This window comes from Palaemon carinicauda, chromosome 1, assembly GCF_036898095.1.
Source record: "Palaemon carinicauda isolate YSFRI2023 chromosome 1, ASM3689809v2, whole genome shotgun sequence".
NCBI classification, from domain to species: domain Eukaryota; kingdom Metazoa; phylum Arthropoda; class Malacostraca; order Decapoda; family Palaemonidae; genus Palaemon; species Palaemon carinicauda.
In genome coordinates, this window is record NC_090725.1 from 99532526 (window position 1) to 99558863 (window position 26338).

At 42.3% G+C, this 26338-nt stretch overlaps 1 protein-coding gene across 1 annotated transcript in view; it reads right to left on the reverse strand.

The window, feature by feature from the left end:
* Positions 1–263: 263 nt before the first annotated feature.
* Positions 264–26338, reverse strand: part of LOC137650078 (protein fem-1 homolog C-like) — a 73201-nt gene continuing 47126 nt past the window's right edge. Inside the window, exons 3-6 of the mRNA XM_068383152.1 lie at positions 18955–19155; positions 12898–13116; positions 12476–12665; positions 264–3457 (exon numbers count right to left, since the gene is read on the reverse strand). Coding sequence (XP_068239253.1) covers positions 2377–3457; positions 12476–12665; positions 12898–13116; positions 18955–19155 — 1691 coding nt within the window. The 3' untranslated portion in view covers positions 264–2376. The remainder of the gene's footprint in view (positions 3458–12475; positions 12666–12897; positions 13117–18954; positions 19156–26338) is intronic.

A 26338-nucleotide genomic window follows, 5' to 3' on the forward strand; every position in this document is an offset into this window, starting at 1 on the left:
AAAAGCAAGTACTGCTGGGGAACGAATGCTGCAAAAACCCCCCTAATTGATGCCTACATTGCACCACTGGAGTGCTTTGATTACACTACCGTTATGAGGCATCTCACCATTGAGCATTCTTCAGCCTAAATGCTATAAATCAGTATCATACAAAATAATCATGCATCTCTTCAACACCAAAAGCAATCTTGTACCTATTAATTAGCCAGTAACATTATTCTTAAAATTTCCCTTTAACATTCAAGGTAATTTAAAGTCGCACAATATCTTGAATTTTTTTATTTTATGATAAAAGTCACACCATCTTGCAATTTGTGTGCTAAACCCAAAAATAATTATGGTCAGTGCACACAGATTAAACCCATATCTATCATCCAGTGTCTACATGTTCAAAATCATTCTTAACATAACAAAAGATTTGTCTCACTTCATTTGCAATACTGTCAGGTGATGAATTTATTTAAAGTAATGCCAAAATTAAAATTTTAAAATACATGAACTTCAAAATATTGCTCTCACTATGTCATGTAATGAAAACCTCAAATGATTCACATTAGTGTATAAAGAAAACCTAAAAGAATCTCACAAATATACAAATTCCTAAATATAAAAACTGTATACCAGATACAGTAATACTCTAAACATAAAAGGGAATAGAAAAGTATAAAGAACATTTTACTTTGCAGGAGTAAGCAATAAGGGACAAGCCAAACACTTTATAAAAAGAAAACATGTTTTGAAGGTTCTGAAAATTAACCGAGGAAAAATAATAAACTTTACTTATATCGCAAATAAAAAATCAAGTTTAATAAAAATCATTTGGGATTTCCAACCACAGACTAAGGAAGCATTTCTCCTCTTGAAATGTAAGATTCCACATGACTAATAAGTCTAAATTGAAAAATATAAAATTTTACCTTGGACTAAATTATATTCTTCACACAACTTTCACTTTATGACAAGGAACATCGTATTTTTCAGGATAATGGTACCGAGTACACAAAAAGCCTCAACTCTTGTGGAAAAAAAAGCAAATAAATATCTCTGCTTTGAAAACAATGGCCTACTTTAATCACAATTCTCAAAAGAAAATTATTCCTAATACAAAAATTGTGTAAATACTATATACTAATATAGAGCACACCAACAATATAAACTTTATCACAGATAAACCAACTGTGTGAGGAACACTAAAATCCATTGTCATTGTTATTTCAGGCCACATTAACCATTTTAACAAACCCTCTTAAGGATACGCAAGACTGGTATGTTATTGCATTATTTGCTGGCTTTTTAAACAGCCCCTCTAAGGCTGGAAAAACATAACAGCAGAATGCAATTCTTTGATTAAGGACAAGATTTAAGATTCATTCTTCAATGTAGCTTAGTAATATCATAAGTATCTGCTCAATCCCTTGTACAATGCATATTTTCAATAATAGTTTTAACCTTTTGACATAGGGAGCATAAACAGAAAGCCCCTTTTTATCTAGGAAAGGAAATATCTAAAATTGAAGAGCATAGGGAATACGGTGCATATACTATGACATGTATCCATAATGAATCCAAAAAGACAACACTGAATACACAATTTGCAAATGTAGTGTCATTCTTAGCACGGCATCATCACACCACTTAGATTCAAGACATCCAAAGCACCTGCTGCACTCCTTATATTGCTGCTGAATAGGAGTCTTTAATTTCCTGAATATCACTGCTGCCATGGACAACTTGAGACTGGCACCCATTAATTCTCACTGCTTCAAATAATCCTCAAGCCTTCACACTTTGGTCAAAAGAATTTCTGCACAGCAGTAAAATAAAAATAATGGTCATTGTGGTAAATGATTTTAGAAATCTGATACTAAAATTTTTGACATTGGTAATGAAAAAATTAAGATATGGTTTTCAAACCTTTTTAAATCCTGATAACTTTACTGTCCCAGTTTACCTTTAACCAGCTAAGGCAAACTCACTGTGCCACATAGGACCAAATTCACGAATCCGGTTAAATTACTCGGTCACACTACTGTCTACCATTTCTGGATTAAACTGAAATCACCAGCACATAGCCAAATTCCCTTGACCTTTAGAGTAAAGATTTCTAGAAAACATGGGAAGCCTGATGCAAGGAATGCGAATCCCAATCACGACGTGACAGTCACAAGCTGGGAGGGTCACTTACATTATAATGCCACTTGGAGGTGATGTCATTCATCACCATATCAACAATGGCTACAAATGCCTTTACTCAAATGTAAAGATAGATCTGTATATATATATCAGTGTATATACATGTATACTGTACACATGCTTATCTATTAAATCTATGTACAATAAGCTGGATATTCCTACTGCAGCTATATACATTAAGGATCAGTGATGGTCAACAAATTGTGACAGTCGAGGATGTAAGACTGCTTTATATGAAAGGCCATGTCTTCGAAGTGCTGCAGCAGCTAGGCACTGTAGCGATGTGTGCTGTAAAGGGTTAATTAATTGATGAATTCTTTGTCCACGTGAAGCCCGGAGAGTACCAAAACTTTGACCCGATTTATTAAGAGTATCTAAATGAGCACCGGCAAGGAGAAGAGAATTCAATATTTCCCTACGACACTGTTTATTACCTGCAAGGGTATGGAGAGGCGTATTACCCTGATGATCTGTCGTGCATGGATTCGCACCAACTTCCAGCAAAAGATTTACAACTTCCATACTAGGAAAAGTGCAAATAGGAAATCTGCCGACTGTTGCAGAAGAATCTCTTGAACATGCTAAATGTAAAGGTGTTACTCCTCCTGACCCTCTAGGATTCAGTTGAACTAGTTCATACACAGCTTTTCTCATTGTATATCGCTGAAGAGCAGATAAACCTGGACCTAATTTCGTTAGCAAACATACTAAATGCATTGTTATAACTAAAGTACGATGGAAGTAAGTGGTATCTCTCTCACCTCCACTGGCTAATATACTACCACATCCATTGACTTTATTCAGCTGAGACATTCCAATTTCAACTTCTCTCATACATTTTTCAAAAACACGCATCATATCACAGAAATTTACCACTGGTACCCTTCTGCCACGATTCTTGGCTTCACTCATCATAAAAGAAAATAATTCTGCAAATGATACAAAGGAACTCTGTGTCATTGGACTCAATGGTTCTAGAATTTTCTGCTGCATATCTAGAGCATACATCCAAAGCGTTATACATCTATCAAAATTACCAGTATCTGCATATACAGCACCTCTGTATCTTATATAGTAACTTGTGTCAGGGTGGGCAGGTCCTAATATTCTTTCTCTTACAAGAAGTGCTTGCATTCTCATTTCATCAGGATCTGAAATTATTTCTTCTAATTGTTGTAATGTCATAACTTCTACTGAATTTTCATATGCAGCAATTGGTGACTGTTGTACTGGTTTAGGATAAATTATTATGCCATTATCATATCTGAAAAGAAAAACAATAATTAAAAAACAACCCATGATGGTAAGAAACAAAATTTTATTTTCTTATTTTTTGGAGGCAGCTTACTGACTCACAGGTAAGCATCAAATATAAAATTTTATTAAAACTATTTACTTTGACGAATCTTAGCAGCGAGTCATATAAGCCATGTGACCCAAAGGTATATATAAAACTTTGATTTTTAAAAAACTTTTCCTGTTAGATTTTACAATATATATATATATATATATATATATATATATATATATATATATATATATATATATATATATATATAATTTTAAACTTCATGCACAACCTTAATCAACTTAGCTAGCAAGACCTTCTGTAGCCTTAGGATTAACACAAAGGCAGCACTAAAACTCAAGGCCAATTATACAAATTTTGAAACCACAATCAAGAGATTTCTGTACAGCATTGGAAATAGTTAGATCACATGTTCCCCTTAACATGTAACAGTTTTGTGAAATCCAAACTGCAAATTAGGGAGAAGATTACTGACAGCATAGCTATCTAGACATTTAGCCAAAAGACATACAAAAACTTTAGACAATACAAGACTTGCAGAAATAGGACAGTAATCAAGAGGGCTAGAGCTACCCCGAACATAATTACCCCAGAGTAACATTACCAATTTCCAAAAAGTGAAAAAAGAACCTCTTCTTGCTAACTAATGGAGAAATAACAGACTACTTAAAAGCTAAGAAATTTTAATAACAATGAAAAAAAAGAAAAAAAAAAGTGTACTCCTCCATAAGCATCAAGGTCCAGTAAAATCACAAAGAAAAAAAAAGAAAAAAAAAAAGTGTACTCCTCCATAAGCATCAAGGTCCAGTAAAATCACAAATTCTAAGTAATTTGTATTTTTCCTAACAGTACTTACCTCGAACTACTTTCTTAGGAGTATCTGGGATCTCCTCCCAACCGACCAGAGTTTTGTGTAGTTTACCCTAGTCCCGTTTTCTATGAGGGGTAACCTCAGGTGGAGTGATACACGCCCTGAGGCTAACCCCAGGTCAGAGAGCATGCTTGCTCAGGTCTCGATCTCCAGTAAGTTCTTGATAGCTTAGGTATCTATGAAGTCCAGCAAGGCACTCGGGGTAGGATGGGCGGGCCATTACCCGAAAGTAGTTCGAGGTAAGTACTCTTAGGAAAAATACAAATTACTTAGAATTTGTGATTTGTTCCAACAGGGAGTACTTACCTCAAACTACTTTCTTATGAGACTTATACCTTAGGAGGTGGGAGTGTCCTTCAGGACCTAGAGACCGTGACGAGAATAGAAGAGGAACCTAGGTAGGAGACTAGGTTCTGCTGACCTCAAAGAAAACACGAGAAAATAGGGAAAACTACGCAAAAAACCATCTTAGTGTCTAAGTAACTCACTTCTACAAGAATCCTAGGAGACATGTCCTTCCAATGATAGTGTATCCCATGGCAGTTTCAGGGGGCTACCTGATGCCAGAGCTAAACGAAAGACTGCCTTGAGGGCGAGCTCCTTGTCTAGAATGTCTTTTAGAGGCTCGAAGGGAGGTTCTAAAAGCATTTTCAAGTACCCTAGCTACATCCCCCTGGGGCACTCTAATGGCTTGGGGGGAAAACGACTGCTCGAAGCTCTTGAAGAGCGTCGAGATCTACCTGGAGGCACCCAGGTCTATGTCTTTCAGGAGGAAGACTTGGGATGGACATGCCCACTTCGTCCCTGAGATAGACCAGGAAGTCTGCTATCTCATGAATGGAGGCCCCTAACGGCCTGATGTTCTTCGAGGAGCACCCCCTTAGAAAAGGTAGCCCACTACGCCTGGTACACCTCGACTGACGAACGCCTCAGGTACCCTGACATCCTTGATGCCGTCCTCGACGGAAATCCTTCCTTTTTCAGGAGACGCTCGATAACCTCCACGCGTGAAGGAGGGACCAAGGGTTTTCATGGAACCTCTGGAAGTGAGGCTGCCGGAGAAGGTCTGGTCTGTCTGGAAGTGGCCCAGGTGGAAGGCGTGCCAGTTCCTTTAGATCCGCGAACCACTCTCTCTCTGGCCACCAGGGCACTACCAAAGTCACCCACAGGTTGGCCGTCCGTCTCATTGGAAGTCGTCCTCGAACGCTGCTGCTGGATCTAGTACAGGAAAACACGGGGAGCTGTGCGTTTAATCTCGTGGCGAAGAGGTCTATCACCGGCGAGCCCCAATTCAGGGAGAGGGTTTTGACCACTTCTGGGTGTAGGGACCACTCAGGCCCTACCACTTGACCCATCCTGTTGAGGCCGTCGGCCAGGACATTCCTCTTCCCCGGAGAGAACCTGGCTGAAAAATTGATTTGTTCCACTTCAGCCCATTCTAGGAACTCCATCGTGAGACTGCACCGTTCCTTCGACTTCAGTCCTCCTTGCTCTTTCACGCAGGCCACCACCGTGGCGTTGTCGCACCCCGGAGCCACGGAGCTTCCCCGGGGTAGATGGACGAACTCTAGGCACGCTCTTTGTACGGTCCTCATCTCCAGCACGTATATGTGCAGGTTCGTCTCCTCGACTTCCCATTTACCTTTTGCCGTTTTGTCGAGAAGATGGGCACCCCAGCTCTCCTTGGATACGTCCATGAACAGGAGCATCTCCGGAGGGTCAGTAGCAAAGGGCATTCCCTTGAGGGTGTTAGTTCCGATTGCCACCACCCCAGGACTTCCTTCGTCTCCGGGGACACCAGGACTATTTTGTGCGGGGAGTCCTATCAGTCTTTGCCAGTCCTTGGCTCTCCTGGGCTGGCCCGACAGGAAGGGCCAGAGTATCTGTTTCAGAGTGCCCAGTTTCTCCGCGGAGGGGAAGGCCCTTGCCATCCGGGAGTCTATAACCAACCCTAGGTAGGTCATCCTGGTGGAGGAAATCAGCCGGTACTTCTCCAGGCTGATGATGATACTCAAAACGTTGCATTAGTGCAAGAGCTTCTCGCCTTGCTCCCTCAGTACTTCCTCTGAGACTGAAAGCAACAACCAGTCATCTAGGTACCGAATCTGGTGGACGTCCTGTTCGTGCGCCCAGCCTGAAACTGTTGCGAAGACCTTCGTGAAGCCCTGTCGACAGTCCGAAGCATAGGGTTTTGAACTGCAACGTTTTAGTACTCCATTTTACCCTTAGGAACCTCCTGTTGGAGGGATGAACAGGACCCTTTAAGTAGACATCTTTGAGGCCTATGGACCTCATGAAGTCCTCCTCCTTCAAGGTCGCTAGGACCGACTTCGGAGTGTCCATCTTGAAGTCGGTGTTGCACACGAATTGTTGAGGGCTGAAAGGTCTATGACCGGTCTCGAGAACCCTGTCGCCTTCTCCACTAGGAAGAGCCTGTTGTAGAACCCTGGACTCTGTTTCTTGACTGGTTCTACTGACCCTTTTGCCAGCATTGCCGAGCCTTCTTCCTGCAATACTGCTACTCTCAAGGGGTCCTTGGGTGCCAACCACTCCGCCTGTTGATCTGGGATCCGAGGTGTGGGTCCGCTAGGAAGGGAAGCCTGTACCCCTCCTTTAGTACTGCTACGGTCCACGGATCCACTCCGTGGTCCCGCCATGCTTGCCAAGATCGTTCGAAGCATCCCCCTACCTGAGGCGCCGGCAGGAGTAGGGGGCCTCCTCCTCCTAACTCCTTCGAGAGCCGCGGCCTGAACGCCCTCTCCTGAGGCCCGGGTATGGGGGTCTGAAGGCTAACTGAGGAGTCGAAGCTCCCCTACGAGAGAGAGAGAGAGAGAGAGAGAGAGAGAGAGAGAGAGAGAGAGAGAGAGAGAGAGAGAGAGGGGGGAAAGATTATATGCCAACTTCTACATCCGACGGGCGGACGGAGCCGAAGAGGCACTAGGCAAAGGTGCGGATGGAGCCGCCGGGACGGAGGTAGCCGTCATGGTTGTGTCAGCGGCCACCTCCAATGCTTGTGGATGGGGCTGGCCGGGACGATGGAGCGGCTATCTCCATCACGGATGAAGCCACTGGGACGGAGGTAGCCGTCATGGGTCTACCCCCTCCCGGGGAAATCCGTGGGATTTAAGTCCCCTGCCATGTCAGCGGCCGCCTCCGATGCTGGGATGGGGCTGGCCGGGACGATGGCACGGCTGGCTCCATCACGGATGGAGCTGCCGGGACGGAGGTAGCCGTCATGGGTGTGTCAGCGGCCACCTCCAATGTTTGGATGAGGCTGGCCGGGACGATGGAGCGGCTATCTCCATCACGGATGAAGCCACTGGGACGGAGGTAGCCGTCATAGGTCTACCCCCTCCCGGGGAAATCCGTGGGGTTTAAGTACCCTGCCATGTCAGCGGCCGCCTCCGATGCTGGGATGGGGCTGGCCGGGACAATGGCACGGCTGGCTCCATCACGGATGGAGCTGCCGGGACGGAGGTAGCCGTCATGGGTGTGTCAGCGGCCACCTCCAATGTTTGGATGGGGCTGGCCGGGACGATGGAGCGGCTATCTCCATCACGGATGAAGCCACTGGGACGGAGGTAGCCGTCATGGGTCTACCCCCTCCCGGGGAATCCATGGGGTGTGAGTACCCTGGTATACCAGCGGTTGACCACGAAGCCTGAATGGAGCTGTCGTGGTACCGGGTATGGATGCCATGCTGCTGGGTCGAGCCAGCGGCTACCTCCGCTGGACGGATGGAGCTCCTTCGGAGATCCATGGAGCCGCGGGCATCCCCGTGCTGGCTGGTTGGTTCCTTCGTTCAGGGCGGGCCATCGAAGAACTGGAGGCCGGGACAAGGCTGCCAGTTCGAAGGGGCGACTCTCTCCTCTGAGCGGGAGAAGTCGGAACCTTCGCGGGCTTATGCCTGTTGACCGAGACCTGGCTGTCAAAGTCTTGGAGGCTGGGACACGGCTGCCAGACCGAAGGGGCGACTCTCTCCTCTGGGCGGAAGGAGTCGGAACCCTCGCGGACTTATGCCAGTCTGCCAGAGCTTGCTGTAGGGTCGCCGGGGTTCACGACGAAGGACAGGCATCGCCGTCGGAACGGGGGCCTCCCTCCTGGGTCCAACAACTCTTCCGGAGGTTCTCGTATCTGCGGGCCTACCCGTTGAGGAAAGCCGAGGGCTGCGCTCGTGACGAGCTAGATGGCCTTTGGAGGTTAGGACTTGGCTGCCAGACCGAAGGGGCGACTCTCTCCGCTGGGCGGATGGAGCCGGAACCTTCGCGGACTTACACCTGCCAACTGGAACCTGCCATGATGAGTCTCTCCATCGGGCGCCGCTGCTGCCAGAGGAGTATCTATCCGGGGAGCTCGTCCTCGGATGCCAACTTGAAGGGCCCGGCGCCGCAGCTAGCTCCAGCAGCCTGTCGAGGTGAACCACCACCCACTCACTGCTCTTGGGGGATCTTGAGCGCCGACTCTCGCGGCACGACCTCGAGGGGGAGCGAGAACACGACAACTTCTTGCGGGACTTCTCCCTTCGTCTCCTAAGCTTCCTCAGCGCCTCGTCTTGTGGGGGGGGGGGATCCACGCAATGGGGTCCCACGGCGGAGAAGGCTCTTTCTCGGCGACGGCCTCGGCTGCAGAAGTGACTGAAAAACACGCCAACTGGAGAAGGATTGGGGACATTTTTCCCCCACATGGAGTCATCAGAGGAGACGTGGCCTGCTTGCACCAGGACTCCGTCTCCCATACACACTCCCGCCCCTCCCTCAGGCCCCTCACTCGTCTGGAACGACGCCACAACCCCACTATCCTGAAGATCAGACTCTTGGGGAAGGGCCGCGGGCCTCTTCCCCGCAATGGACTTACCTCGTCCCCTACTCTGGGTAGGGGAGGGTGGTAGGGAAGCTCTGTCAGACGAGACGCCCGGCAAAGCAAGGGAGGAAGGGATACTAGACTTCTTAGGCGACCTCTTCGTCGCCTACTTCTTCTTGGTGCTATACCGCACCCACTCAGACTCCTGGGGAAGAGCAATGGGCCTCTTCCCCACAACTGACTTACCTCGTCCCCTATTCTGGGTAGGGGAAGGTGGCTGAGAAGCTCCATTCAACGAGGCATCGGGAGAAGTAAGTGGCGAGGAGAGGCTCGTCTTCCTATGTGACCTCTTGGATGCCTTCTTCTTGGTGCCGAAGCGCACCCACTGCACCTCGTTCCAGGACTCGCACTCCGGACACGTGGCTGTAGGAGAACATAAGCTGCCCCTACATGACGAACACAGAGGATAAGGGTACGAAAGGGTATAGAATGAACACAATGGGTCCACGTGGGGACCGCGTAAGACACAAAAGGGGAGTCGGGGACACAAAGGGTCGCACTGGGTAAGGAGAGAGCGTCGAGATGTTATCGCGACGTGACCAGAGAACTTACTGGAGATCGAGACCTGAGCAAGCATGCTCTCTGACCTGGGGTTAGCCTCAGGGCGTGTATCACTCCACCTGAGGTTACCCCTCATAGAAAACGGACTAGGGTAAACTACACAAAACTCTGGTCAGTTGGGAGGAGATCCCAGATACTCCTAAGAAAGTAGTTCGAGGTAAGTACTCCATGTTGGAACAACTCTTGTTTTAACTTCACAGGACCAAAAGGCTAAACTGGATAGTTTGGCCTCAGGAAAACAGGAATGAGGAAGTTTCTCATTAGTCTGTTTGTTTACTGTCAAATACTTCAGCCAAACCGTTGCCGTTTCCTTTGTCAGTGAGTATCACAGCCATCTGGCTTAAGTAAAGGTAGAACTGTTCAAGTCTACACCAAAGAGTGCAGATCTGAGGGTAGCCCACAATTTATAATCATGGTCTATCGAAAATACTACAAAGGCATGGCGTCAAGTTTAAACTATTTGCAGATATGACACAATTTTATTTCTTCATAAATGATATAGATAACACTACTGAAACTATAAACCAAATCCTTGAAAGTGTTAGAGAATGGATGACATTTAAACAACTAAAATTAAATGAGAACAAAACTGAATTCATGGTGGTGGGCAAAAGAAACAGCGTGAGAAACTTAGGTGATATTCAAATGAACATAAATAATGACTCGGTGCCGTTATTTAGTAAAAGTTCGAGATCTAGGTGTATTTCCTGACTGCAACCTATCTCTAAATGCCCAAATAAATAATGTAATAATAAATGCTGGTTATCATCTAAGAAATATTGCGTTTATAAAAAAGTACCTGAATGAAAATTCTGTAAAGAAACTTGTGATAAACTGTGTTATTACCAGGATTGACTTTGGCAACTCTATCTATTACAATTTACCAAAAGTGCAACTTAAGAAATTACAAAACATAATAAACACAGGAGCAAGACTGATAAAAGGCGTCCCACCTAGAGAAAGGATCACCCCTATACTAATTGATTTACACTGGCTGCCGATTAAAGCGAGGATTGAATTTAAAATATGTACAATACACCACCAAGTTATTAGAACCGGGCGTCCAAAATACTCAAGAGACTGCTACATATTGCGCAGCCAACAAATCGTGTCGACACGAGAATAGTTACAGATGGCTTCAAACTGTTGGAACCTAGATATATGTCTACTTTAGGCTCTAGACCCTTTAAATATGCGGCCCCGAAACTATATAATAAACTCCCACGAAACATTCAAATGATAAGACATAAAGGCTTTCAAGAGGAAACTGAAGACTTTCGTATTTCATGAGTCTTTTGACAGTGACGATTTAACAATAAATGAAGAATATGAGGCATGAAACGTTAATTACTCTGAACGAATAAGGTAAAACGACAGTGAAGGTCCTGTAGAGAGTGGGGTTCCCCTGCTGTATGGGACCAGAAAAGCAGCCATCAAAGTAAAGTAAAGTAAAGTAAGTAAGTAACTAGGGTTTCTTTTGGTTTGGAGGAGGATGGCTTTTAACTTTGCTCATAATTTATCACAGACTTCAGGTAGCTCCATCATCCGTATCCTAATTGAGTGATATATTTGGAGGGCATTAAAGACAGACATCAAGAAATGGGTTTTCAAATGTCTCCCCTATTAAAAATCAAAGATCACAAGGCACAAAGGATCCAAGACAGCAGGTTCATAGAAATACAGTTTCATCCCACGTGTTTACACTCCTGATGGAATGTAAATAAATTTGCATGATTACGAAACTGAAAATGTATTCAAGGCACCAAGATAAAACAAATGAGGATATGCAGTTTATAATATGCAAGTTATTTTTATGTTTCTGTCAGTCTCCCCTCTCTTCTTAACCTTTCTAGTGCCAACAACTCTTAACAAGGCAATTCAAACCAAGTATTTATGATTTTCATATTACTAGCCAAGCTGCAACACTAGTAAAAAATAAAATGTGATGAACCCAAAAACCCACAAAAGGATAAACAGATGCAGCGAAATTGCGTCTTGAGGCAGCTCACTGGGGCTGAGGATGACTATTGACAAGGTGCAATTGCGGAGGAAACCCCCATAATGCAATATGAATTATGAATTCAAATTAAGAGCTTGAATAGCAAGATAGTCTCCAAAATGGAAAGTGTTTTCAAAGTAAAGTTTAAAAATGAAATAAAGGAAAACAAATAAGAAAGTAACAAAAACATATAAGAAAACCATATAAAACATTAAAACCAAAAATCAAATTCAATAAAACCAAACAAATCATGAAATGAGGAACTCATCACAAGTACTCTACTCAAATAAAAATGAAGTTCACATTATTCAGACAATCATTCCTTAATATGGTCACAGCTGGAACTAAAGTTATTGAGCATTGCATTGAGTTTCATAACTAATGTGCCAAAACTACTGAATTTTGAATCTCAAGTACAGTTGATGGGGTGGATGTTAATGTCTGAGAATGTGAACTCAAAGAGAAATGATAAAAATTATAACAAAATGTTATAGAGCATGGGCAGTAAGTTAATCAAATAACAATGTGACTAGGTCAGAAAGCTTGAAAATCAATGGTCTGCTCAGTATTTTTGGATGAGGTTTCTGTAAAATATAACCTAAAGTTAGAGTTGACGGCACAATGCAGGAGTATTGAGATAGAGTATAAAAATACAGTACAGTACTTATAATTTGGAACTTGCCTTTCACTCATGGCCATTTTCCAGAATCTAAGAGCACCAAGCATATCCCTCTTCTTGTCAACGAAAGTAGCTCCCAGAAGTTCTAAGGCATCTATTTTGTCCTTTTTTAATATCAAGTCTGTTCTAGAAATAAGATACTCTACAATGTGTGTATGCCCAGTTACACTGGCAGCTAGCAAAGGTGTCATTCCTGTAAAATGGTAAACAATGATATATAGCAATGGACATGCTTTTAATAAAGATCTAAATATTCTAAATATTTCCTAAATCAGTAAAAGCAATGGAGCTCTAAAATCAGCATATTAAAAATCTGCATTCCAGTCCATAACACTTTGTTTTTATAATACAATTAGCAAGATATTTACCAATTATTATCCAATCTGATTACTTCTATAAGACCAGTATAAGGGTTGGGGACTCACCGTATGAATCCACATCCATTTTTGCATTATGATCCAGCAATAACTTCATGATTTCAAGAGATCCCGACTCGGCACAGTCGTGTAATGCTGTGTTCCCTTTAACACTCTTTCTATTAACATTAGCATTGATGTTTATGAGATATTTGGCAATTTCAAAGTGACCCTTGTAGCAAGCAATCATCAAGCAGGTGTGTCCATGGCGATTTGCGACTTCAATATCTGAAAATAAAAAGTTACAGTCAAGAAATCAATGCATCTATATGGAGATAGGGCTATATATAAGGCCAAGCACCAGGGGTAGGGAGGCCATTCTGAATTGTTACATTAGTGTGTTTCCAGTACATTTTCAATTTGTTTACCTTTCTTAAAAATTATCTTCATAAAGTATAAAATCTAAAGGAGATATTCCAAGTTTGTCACAGTAAGTTAACACAAGCATATTTCTCTTTGGTATTATTAATTCAACAAAGCATTAATTTGATGAACTTAACCACCAGGTCATTGTACTTATATCTGCAAAATGTGAGCTCTCAATGGTTACCAAAAGAAACTATCCTTTACACATCCTCCACCCAAGGGATTTCTAGGGTAGGAGCCTCAACCCAAAGGAGTAGCCCCCATAATGGAGCTGCCACGATCTCACCCCTACCTTTTGCACCACAACAGCAACTCGCCAGTTTGCCAAATTCTTGTAATTTTTCCCTATCAATAAGTGTTAAAGTTTCGTCTTACAGTACAGCTGTTTAGTTGTGTTTTGTGCCCTTATCTGATATGAAATGTTATTTTCAACATGATAGTATATGGCCACCAGTTGTCTAGACACTAAATTTTATTAGCTATCTATTGTAATAAATCAAATTATAAGCTAGGTTATTTATCACAGTATTTTTTGTAGTAACTTCATATTTTACTCAACATAAGTAGCTGCATTTGTTTATTCAAAATTTATGGCAACATTCTGATTATGAAAATCTTACAATATCGGAAGGGGAAAATGGTTTTCTCTTCTAGTCCAATTAGTTGCATCTTTTGGAGTGAAGAAAGTTCCTTGGTGAATCCTCAGTTTTTAATCTTTTCATTCTTTTCAATGTCAATTATTTACTAGCGAGTGAGGTTTTCATAAATTCAACAAACCCTCAACTATAATGCATGTTAACATACTTATCATATATCTTGTTTTTCATAACTTATGATTATCATATGGTTGGCATTTAGAACTAATGCCCATATGAGTAGCAAAAGTTCTCCTCATCCGGATATCACACTAAGCTCCTATAGCAACAGGCAAAACTATTTTGGACCTGATCGAGTTATACCGGTAAATATTGTTTCCTCTTTTCATTTTATTTCAACCTTTGAAAGGAAAGTTTAAATAAATAACTACTCTTCTAGCAAAAAAAAAAAATTATTTATTGAGGAAGGGCTGGCGTTTCCTTAAAATGAAGCAGTTCAGAAATTGAATTTAACGATTTAACAGAGGTTAAGCCAAGAATGCTAATGTGAAGGTGCACAGTATAACTTGAGATCCTCAGCCCCAATTTTGCGACTGATATGAGATTCTCCCATTCTCAAATACCTGGCTTTACTGTACTTGTAGTTAGCCAAACATATGTAGTGACTTTTCTTCAACACTGTAACACATAGATTTTAGTTTGTTTTTGTTAGGGCAATAACTAAAGTAGTCGCTGAAACTTTACCTTTGCAGCAAAGTTATGTCGACCCCTGTTCTCCTTCATCCTGTGTTTATATACTACTAGGGCTTGGGCTGAGTCTAACTCTCGTAAGTCTTATTATATTGCAGTAGTCTGCACCGTGACCAGGAGTTAAGATTCATTAAAAAAAAAAAATTTATTCCTACACAGATACAAACTTCAGTCATTTACAGGGTTACTCCTAGGCCCGGTTCCTATATGACAAAACAACCAATAAAAAGGGTATGATTTCATCACTCTTATAATTGCTATGCAACCACTGCACATGAGGCATAGGATGCCTGAACATGACACTCTCCACTACACTCCTGGTCATGAAGTTTAGAGACGTATCCTCACTTACTCTCTGGGATCCGACATTAGCATTCACCCTCAATACCCTTATAGTGCTTAACCCTTTTACCACCAAAGGACGTACTGGTACGTTTCACAAAACTCATCCCTTTACCCCCATGGACGTACCAGTACGTCCTTGCAAAAAACTGCTATTTAATTTTTTTTTTTTTTGCATATTTTTGACAATTTTTTGAGAAACTTCAGGCATTTTCCAAGAGAATGAGACCAACCTGACCTCTCTATGATGAAAATTAAGGCTGTTAGAGCAATTTAAAAAAATATACAGCAAAATGTGCTTGAAAAAAAATAACCCCTGGGGGTTAAGGGTTGGAAATTTCCAAATAGCCTGGGGGTAAAAGGGTTAAAGTGCTTGTGATTTGTGTCTTTAATGTTCGAGTTGACTAAAGTGGAATATCAAAGATTTTCAAAATTTTATCAAAAATTCAGAAAACATATTCTGTGTTTGTTGACATAGAAAAAAATATTGATCAGAGAAGAGAACAATTGATTATATAAAATGAAATTAGTAACAAACTGAAGGACATAAGGTGTTAGATGCACACAAGCAGATAATACATAATTATAATTTTTTGGCTATTTGAAGAGGATATTCCAAGTAAATGGTAAAATTCATATCTTGTGAGATAGAACATGTTACTTCTACACCGAAGTAATCCTTTGACTTTCTCCTTCTACCCAGTTGAGCCTACTCGTGGCCGGAGTTAAGCTCTGGACTTAATCCTCCCACAAGTTATTAAGCTCTGGACTTACTCCTCCCACAAGTTATTAAGCTCTGGGCTTACTCCTCCCACAAGTTATTAAGCTCTGGGCTTACTCCTCCCACAAGTTATTAAGCTCTGGGCTTACTCCTCCCACAAGTTATTAAGCTCTGGGCTTACTCCTCCCACAAGTTGTTAAGCTCTGGGCTTACTCCTCCCACAAGTTGTTAAGCTCTGGGCTTACTCCTCCCACAAGTTATTAAGCTCTGGGCTTACTCCTCCCACAAGTTATTAAGCTCTGGGCTTACTCCTCCCACAAGTTATTAAGCTCTGGGCTTACTCCTCCCACAAGTTATTGAGCTCTGGGCTTACTCCTCCCACAAGTTATTGAGCTCTGGGCTTACTCCTCCACAAGTTATTAAGCTCTGGACTTACTCCTCCCACAAGTTATTAAGTTCTGGACTTACTCCTCCCACAAGTTATTAAGCTCTGGGCTTACTCCTCCCACAAGTTATTAAGCTCTGGACTTACTCCTCCCACAAGTTATTAAGCTCTGGACTTACTCCTCCCACAAGTTATTAAGCTCTGGACTTACTCCTCCACAAGTTATTAAGCTCTGGACTTACTCCTCCCACAAGTTATTAAGCTCTGGACTTACTCCTCCCACAAGTTATTAAGCTCTGGACTTACTCCTCCCACAAGTTATTAAGCTCTGGACTTACTCCTCCCACAAGTTATTAAGCTCTGGACTTACTCCTCCCACAAGTTATTAAGCTCTGGGCTTACTCCTCCCACAAGTTATTAAGCTCTGGGCTTACTCCTCCCACAAGTTATTAAGCTCTGGACTTACTCCTCCCACAAGTTAAGCTCTGGACTTACTCCTCCCACAAGTTAGTAAGCTCTCTGCTTACTCCTCCCACAAGTTATTAAGCTCTGGACTTTCTCCTCCCACAAGTTATTAAGCTCTGGACTTACTCCTCCCACAAGTTATTAAGCTCTGGACTTACTCCTCACACAAGTTATTAAGCTCTGGGCTTACTCCTCCCACAAGTTATTAAGCTCTGGGCTTACTCCTCCCACAAGTTATTAAGCTCTGGGCTTACTCCTCCCACAAGTTATTAAGCTCTGGGCTTACTCCTCCCACAAGTTATTAAGCTCTGGGCTTACTCCTCCCACAAATTATTAAGCTCTGGACTTACTCCTCCCACAAGTTATTAAGCTCTGTGCTTACTCCTCCCACAAGTTATTAAGCTCTGGGCTTACTCCTCCCACAAGTTATTAAGCTCTGGGCTTACTCCTCCCACAAGTTATTAAGCTCTGGGCTTACTCCTCCCACAAGTTATTAAGCTCTGGGCTTACTCCTCCCACAAGTTATTAAGCTCTGGACTTACTCCTCCCACAAGTTATTAAGCTCTGGGCTTACTCCTCCCACAAGTTATTGAGCTCTGGGCTTACTCCTCCACAAGTTATTAAGCTCTGGACTTACTCCTCCCACAAGTTATTAAGCTCTGGACTTACTCCTCCCACAAGTTATTAAGCTCTGGACTTACTCCTCCCACAAGTTATTAAGCTCTGGGCTTACTCCTCCCACAAGTTATTAAGCTCTGGGCTTACTCCTCCCACAAGTTATTAAGCTCTGGACTTACTCCTCCCACAAGTTATTAAGCTATGGGCTTACTCCTCCCACAAGTTATTAAGCTCTGGGCTTACTCCTCCCACAAGTTATTAAGCTCTGGACTTACTCCTCCCACAAGTTAGTAAGCTCTCTGCTTACTCCTCCCACAAGTTATTAAGCTCTCTGCTTACTCCTCCCACAAGTTATTAAGATCTGGACTTTCTCCTCCCACAAGTTATTAAGCTCTGGGCTTACTCCTCCCACAAGTTATTAAGCTCTGGACTTACTCCTCCCACAAGTTATTAAGCTCTGGGCTTACTCCTCCCACAAGTTATTAAGCTCTGGACTTACTCCTCCCACAAGTTATTAAGCTCTGGGCTTACTCCTCCCACAAGTTATTAAGCTCTGGACTTACTCCTCCCACAAGTTATTAAGCTCTGTGCTTACTCCTCCCACAAGTTATTAAGCTCTGGACTTACTCCTCCCACAAGTTATTAAGCTCTGGACTTACTCCTCCCACAAGTTATTAAGCTCTGGGCTTACTCCTCCCACAAATTATTAAGCTCTGGGCTTACTCCTCCCACAAGTTATTAAGCTCTGGACTTACTCCTCCCACAAGTTATTAAGCTCTGGACTTACTCCTCCCACAAGTTATTAAGCTCTGGGCTTACTCCTCCCACAAGTTATTAAGCTCTGGGCTTACTCCTCCCACAAGTTATTGAGCTCTGGACTTACTCCTCCCACAAGTTATTAAGCTCTGGACTTACTCCTCCCACAAGTTATTAAGCTCTGACTTACTCCTCCCACAAGTTATTAAGCTCTGGGCTTACTCCTCCCACAAATTATTAAGCTCTGGACTTACTCCTCCCACAAATTATTAAGCTCTGGACTTACTCCTCCCACAAGTTACTAAGCTCTGGACTTACTCCTCCCACAAGTTATTAAGCTCTGGACTTACTCTTCCAACAAGTCAAGTTCCTAACTAGTACTGTCTCCTCCCACTTCCATCTGTATAGCATTAGTACCCTCATTAACAGAACGAATCTTTTGACTTTACCGTAGGACTACACAACATAGTTTGGGAACAGAGAGAAAGACCGGTCTCCTATGATATAACAATGATAAAGCGGACATTGATTCAATGCAGTATGTCAATAGATGGTGAAATGCAATCAGTTTATCATATATAATACCAGATGGATAAGCGCTATATTACGGACTGGATTTTCTAAAAGAAAAAAAAAAGAAAAAAAAAAAAAAGTCAAATAGCGCCCCGCGCTAAATAGAAAAAAAACGTGCTAGACTTCCGAGAAGCATACCAGATCTAGCTTGATAAGCGCTGAAATGGCAACTCTGGATACCCAAGCCAATGTTACTGTCATTTACTGCCAGATTATCTCAATCCTGTACTAGAGGCCTAAGCCTATAAATGGGAAAGTTTTAGTATTAGGTTATACATTGATACAAAACCAGCCTTTGAAAGAGAAGCAATACAGTATGAACACCATGGGAAGTTCATAGAAATTAAGTAGATACAAGTAACAAATTACATTGCTTAAATATACATTTACTACCAGTAGTTTTATGGAATAATTTTATAATTAAATGCCTGCACATACTGTATAGTATACAGTAAATCCTCACTTGATAACATCAAACTGATTATAAATCTCACCTGACTTGTGCTCTACAAGATATTTAACAATGTCGAAGTGTCCATCAAAACAGGCTGCTCTGAGGGGGGTGGAGTTGGTCTTCGTTGTGGCATTGACGTTAGCGCCTTTCGAAAGAAGATAGGCAACAACGTCTAAGTGACCAGCTGCGGCAGCGCACCATAGAGGAGGAGCCCCGTCTATGGTCTCGCCGTCAAAAACAACTGTAAAAGAAATACAGGTTGATTGCAAATGCAAACCTGGAAATTTCATAGATCTTAAAATATGCATTACCCATCTTTCACCAATTACAGTAGTACACAAATGCATTTATTTCATCAAGGAATATCACATAAAAACGTTAGGTTCAAGGAAAATAAAAATTGCCATAGAATGCTTGCAAATATGTACTGTACATAAAAATAAAAAACTAATTTTATAGGCTCAGGATTCAAAGATGAAAATGGACTTCAATATCACAATGATAACAAATTGAAAGTAGATCATCCAGCAAACATAATTAAAGAATAAATTTATCAGTCTTCTGATGCTGGAGGTAGTTGTGGATCTTTTTGTTTGCTATGGTGGTACTTTTCTATTTTGTCGAGACTTCCAGGGAAGTATATGGTCTTTTGGTATATCCTTAAATAGAAAAGGACTTAAAAGAATCCAAAGGTCAACTAAAAACATAATAAATACACATTTCCTAAATGTTACATTTAAGTTATCTCCATTCCTGTATTAATTATTGATAAAAACAGAATTCATGATAATTGGCTTCTTAGAAGCATGCAATTTAATATGTTTTAAAACCTTTAATAACATATTTGTATAAAAAACCTAAGCAGCTTAATTCTACAGCTGAAAAGATCTCTAAAATTCAACAGATTCATTCTTGGTGAATAGGTGAATGCCATTGCTGTTTTGTCAGTAATTCATATGCTGTGACACTTTAAAATTTGGCTATAAAACAGAAACTTTAAATTTTAGCTATAAAAATGTTAACAGACAAGGTAATTTTGACACATTCATAAAATTTCTTGACAAATACAAATTTTTCAAGTAATTTTTATTTTTTCTAACTAGACAAACCCGAGTTCTTTAATAGGAGTATCTTTTTAGCATTGCTAACACCCGACTGCTAAAATTCAAAATGATGTGTCAGTAGTTACTGGCAAGTGGGGGTGGGGGAGCCCATCCCACCAGCACACCTAGTAATCACTTTGACCTTAAATCTAGATTGGGGGCAGGAAGTGCAACTTACAGGGCTTGGGTTGTTACAGTTGGGAAAAATACAAAATTACATTTAAAATTGGTGATCTGTCCTACACAAATACAAACCCTCATCCTTTAAAGAAGACATTTCTATGAGGGAGGAAGTCCCTATAACCAACTGGCTGGTTTACATAGACATAAAGATGAATCGTTAGGTTAGGTCACAAACATGGACTGTTATACAGTTAAAGAAGAACCTATATCTGAGTGGAGGATATGTTGTCTAAACATATGGTCATATAAGAACATTGGTACATACTGTACATTCATGCATACCCGGCTCATTTGGGAGGATGAGGGGGAGACTTCTAAAATTTATGGCTAAGAAAGGTTGCTCAATCATGTAGCTCACCTATATCCATTGTTCAGAGCAGCTAAATAACCCAGTGAATGCTGCAATCCCAGGAAGGGAAGAAAGTAGAGATAAAAGGCCAGACTATCTTCCCTCTCATTCTAGACTTATCAATGCTATCTTACACGAGATACTTCTTGTGCCGTGGAAGAGCTACATTTGCTACACGATCTGTTGAGCCCTTACCACCGGTTCGAGGATAAAGGCATCCAGGAACCTCTGGGTACTCCCGTTGGCAAAGAAGGTCATCAGTTGCTATCAAATTACAGTACTGCTTTTGCAAAATGTTTCTGACAGGTTCTTCCTGAGAGCTGGGGTAGGTATTCTTGCTTCGTGTGATTGAATTGGGGGTAGGGATCCTCAACAAAACCAGAAATAGAGTTTATTAATCTTTCCTTTTTCATTCCGTACAGTTTTTGTCCTCCCTCGGAACAGGAGGCCAAGTCATTCTGGTCCCTGCTAGTAAGGAAGAGATGAAGAATGATTGAAGTTGTGGCCAGCTGGATTCTAGGTCCTGGCCTTTCAAAGGTAACAGAAATCTTATACTCATCAGATTCCCCAGTAACACAGGAAAAGATACAGTACAGTACAGTATACCATTTTTCTACTCACTTAGTCGGGGTTACCCTTAGCTCAAAATGATTCCTTCAAGAGGCCTGAGGTTTTCTGAAATGCTTGATGCAATTTTAGGGTAGATTGCCTTGGATTCCTGTTGTCACCCAATATGAAGATAAGGGGATTGCAGGTTACTAACCATTAAGCTTCAGAAACTATACAAGCGATTGCTGGGACGGCAGCTGTGTGGAACTAGCCTTCTTGTCAACAAAGGAGGTTTTGGAAGTCGTCGTCCTTGCAGAAGCAGAAGGCAGTGTCGGAACAATTGCTTTAACTCTGTAGCTACATTTTCAAGGGAGCCTCCCCTGGCTGTCAATGCTAAAGTATTCCCAGATATTCCAACCTCTCTGAAAGTCCTAAACAACTATCTCTGGTATATTTTAATTTGCAGATTGAGATAAGAGGAGGGAAATACTGTATGTCTCAATGCTGAAGTGATTCTTCTGTAGAAGAGTAGAAAGAGGCAATCACCGAGACACAGTGGTAAACAAATGCCGATTGAGTGTTCAAAAGAGACTATAGTGAACACTTGGGAAGTGGTAGTCAACCAAAGCACAGTGCTTTGAATTGGTAGCTACTTTTCCCAAAGACGCAGATGAGGAGAAAGCCTCCTGTAGGTGAGAAAAAATGGATTCGAGGTTATGTCTTTCTTATGATAAACAGTGCATGGCAAGCCACACCCATCCTGTATAGTGTTTGGAGAAACAAGCAGGGAGACCAATAACAGGTCTCCAGTTCCCTGTTGATTATTCCGTTTGTAAGATTAGACTGTAAAACACTAGCCCTCATGCCACCTCCATTCCTGCCAGAAGGGGGCCAGTTATGGTAGATCGTGGGCAAAATTAGCAAGCAGGTCTAGAACCTTGTTGATGTAATCCTCAACATCCCAAAATACTCCTACAAGCTGCAGAAAGTCATTGAATTCTAAGATCCTTTCTGCACTACCTTCCCATATCGTTTTACCTAGAAGGCCAGGTTGCGAGTGAAAGTACGGAACACTGTCGGAGCCTTTCCAGGGTAGGAAGAGCCTGGAGTAGTAGATTGGACCTCTAGGTCATATGAGTCTGGGGATCCTAGAATAGTTACCCTTTATGAGCCTGGTCCCTTAACATTAACTGATTGATGCAAGAGGAGACTTGTTTGTGCCTTCTTCCAGTATTACCACCTTACGTCTGCTGCCTACATGAGAACTGGGCTGCAGTCCTCATAATTAATACATTCCAAAGGGACATACGCTCTCTACACTCCTGTCACCAGCCCCAGTTGCAAACAAACAGCCCAAGGGGCAGCTTAATGGGGTGTCAAAAAGGCTTTATTTTGGTTTTTGACTGAATCAAGTCTGTGTACTTCCTCCTCCTTGAGCTTGACAAACTTTGGGTTGTAGTGGAGCATATGACTCTGACCACCCTGCAATCTGACCTCAATGTAGGTTAGAGGCTGGCCATGGAAGTAGCTTCCATGGCTGCAAACTGAAGTGTCGACTTCATGTCCTCGTGCTGGAGTCTCCATCAGGGCCCGTACTGCCTGCATTTGATTGATTGCATGGGTATCTGCAAATATGCCAGGAATTAGAATCCTATCAATCGATATAGTGTAGGGAATTCAATTACTCCAAGGAAGTCCGAAGTACCATATTTAGTTGCTACTTTTTAAAGGTACTGTAGTCATCTGATGCTCTCTTCAAATACATAAAATAACTTGGTTAGAGAAGATCCTTGCCAGCAACCACGCACGCACGCACACAATGTGGCATCTCTAGTGCTTGAGCAAGTGCCGAGATCAGAAGTCACTTGTTCCAACCTTTCAAGTCTGACCTAGATGGAAGATCTTGTCATCTGGGAAAATTCAGATATGGATCGGTCTCTAAGTGTGGGAAGATCTAGGTCAAGAAGCAGAATCGGGGAGTAGGTAGATTTCTTACGAAGTGTTGCTGAAGCATCTCGTGGAAGGACATGTATGAGCCAGCATCCTGACCGGTAGCTCTTGGGCTCGAGACCAACTTCATACTGATAGCAGGAGCATGAGCCCCCGAAAATCCTTGACGGGAATTAGGATTTTGTACAGAGCTGCTCCTCGCACAATACCATGGAGAGGAATCAGTTGAAGGCAAGAAAGAAACTGCCACATCAATCGTACAGTGCTTAAGTGATTGATTCTTCCTCCTCTCTGGTGGTAGGAGTGCTGGGAACGAACAACTAATAGGAATAGGTGAACTAGTTCCCTAGTGTTGAAGGTTACAATCACTTGAGGCATGAGTGTAAGTTCTGATCATGGTTCCAGATCATGTGGTTACTGATTGCATGATTCCCAATCATAGTAACCAAGTGCTAGGTTCCCGATCACAGTAAACTATCATAAGTTTCCCAATCGCAGTAAACCATCATAAGTTTCCCAATTGCGTTAAACAATCATAAGTTTCCCAATCGTCGTAAACGATCATAAGTTTCCTGATCGTCGTAAACGATCATAAGTTTCCCAATCGTCGAAACCGATCATAAGTTTTCAGCAGATCCCATAGGAAACTCCAATGTTGGAGAAAAAACATGAGGCAATCTGTTTAGCAGGGCACAAAGAAAACTTGAAGCTCGTGAAGGTAAGATCTCCTAGCCCATACAAGCAATGAGAACGGTCATAGGTTCTTCTTCCCCCGTATTGTGCAATGGAAGAGCTGGAATGAAGCAGATGCCAAAAGTTCTGTGATCCAAAAGGTAGTGAAAAATATACATGAAGTGTCCAATCAGAGCATCAAGCAAGTGAGATGAATACCTGAACCTCAAACCAAAACATATTTCGGGGTAGTAAGCATTTCCGATACATTACCTCCCACCTTGCGTATAAGGCAAGAACGTACAAAAGTGTCCATCTTCCTCAGGCTGGTACGTACCACTTCTCTTGGTACATGCCAACATCACATGCTCAGTTAAAGATCACAAGAGGCAAACAGCTACATTAATTGGCCCTTTTTGTGAGGGCACTGCATTTGATACAAGACATTCTACAGTTGCAATACAGTACAGCGTGTACATGTGTCTATTCTCAATGGGATGAATCTCAGTACGTATCTTTTCCCTCTCTTTCTCTCAAATCCAAGAGAGGGATCTTCCACGAAGGGGAGAGAAGGGGGAGACCCTATTCCTAACAGCACTGCCAGTTCTTGTGAGAAATGACCACAGGTAGATGATGTGTGAACACCTGTACCAAATACTGATACACATTTTCAGGAAAGGGAAATTCCTGAAACATATTCTCTCGCCTCACAAAACGCGTTGGTGAATGTAGAATTATCTAGTTTCTAGCTTCACTAGAAGGCACGCTGCTGTAAAAGGTCATGCACAAACATGTGAGGGCTCACTCCTGTAGGAGCACATGTAAGCACAGGAGAATGCTCCGGGACACACACATAGGGGAACTGAAGGAAATCATCTTCTATTTTTCCTCTTGTAATTATGCTCACACAGGAGAAAACTCATAGGCGTGCATGCCCGCGAGCAAATTAGGTGACAGTTAAGTGCGCACTCCTGTAAAACTGAGTGCGCAAGCAAAAAAGTAACAGCGCACTCGTATAGGAGCATACACTCGCGAGCACTGAAGTGAGAGAACGAAAAGTTGAATGAGTTCTAAAGCTGGAGCGCTCATAGGCACATATGCACATAGTTGCATGCTAGTACAGTTAAGAGTCATGCGAACACAACTATCGATCAGTCTTTAGAAATTCTCTTTCCAAAAAGGGTAAAAATGATATTTTGATTATAAAATAAATTTTTGAATATACACTTACCCGGTGAATATATAATAGCTGACGTCTCCGACGGCTCGACAGAATTCAAAAACTCGCGAGCGATCGCCATGAAGGTAGCGGGTGTGCCCACCAGCGCCGACTATCGGCCAGATACCGCATATACATGTAAACAGCTCCAGTTCTTCTCATCCCGCTGGGTCTCTATCGGGGAGGAAGGGGGTCCTTTAATTTATATATTCACCGGGTAAGTATATTCAAAAATTTATTTTATAATCAAAATATCATTTTTAAATATTAAACTTAGCCGGTGAATATATAATAGCTGATTCACACCCATGGTGGTGGGTAGAGACCAGTATTAATACAGTTTACGGCGTATATGCTTAGAGTTTTTGACAGTTATATCATAACAAAACCCAAACAAATATAGGTACCTGTTAAGGAAGCTGACTCTAACGATTACTCTGCCTTGTTAGTCCGCTTTCCTCACGAAGCCCAGCCATCCTCTTAGGATGCTGAAAGACTCCCAGGAGCTGAAGTATCCAGGGCGACCACCCATACAACAGGACCTCATCAAAACCCTTAATCTGGGCGCTCTCAAGAAATGACATTTGACCACCCGCCAAATCAAAAAGGATGCGAAAGGCTTCTTAGCCTTCCGTACAACCCAATTAAAAACATTTCAAGAGAAGATTAAAAGGATATTGGAATTAAGGGAATGTAGTGGTAGAACCCTTACCCACTACTGCACTCGCTGCAACGAATGGACCCAGTGTGTAGCAGTCCTCATAAAGAGTCTGGACATCTTTTAAGTAAAATGACGCGAATACCGACTTGCTTCTCCAAACGGTTGCGTCCATAATACTTCGCAGAGATCTGTTTTGCTTAAAGGCCACGGAAGTTGCTATAGCTCTTACTTCATGCGTCTTAACCTTAAGCAAGCAACGATCTTTTTCACTCAAGTGAGAATGAGCCTCTCGGATTAAAAATCTAATAAAATATGACAAAGCATTCTTTGACATAGGCAATGAAGGCTTCTTAACTGAGCACCACAAGGCCTCAGATCCACCTCGTAAGGATTTAGTCCGAGCTAAATAAAACTTCAGAGCTCTAACTGGATACAGCACTCTTTCAAGCTCGTTGCCTACGATCTCTGACAGGCAAGGTATATCAAATGACTTAGGCCAAGGACGAGAAGGCAGTTCATTTTTGGCCAAGAAAACCAAGCTGAAGTGAACATGTGGCTTTATCTGTAGAAAAGCCGATGTTCCTACTGAAGGCATGGATCTCACTGACCCTTTTAGCCGAAGCCAAGCACACTAAGAAAAGCGTCCTGAGGGTGAGATCCTTCAGGGAGGCTGAATGTAATGGCTCAAACCTATCGGACATTAGGAACCTTAGGACCACGTCTAAGTTCCATCCAGGA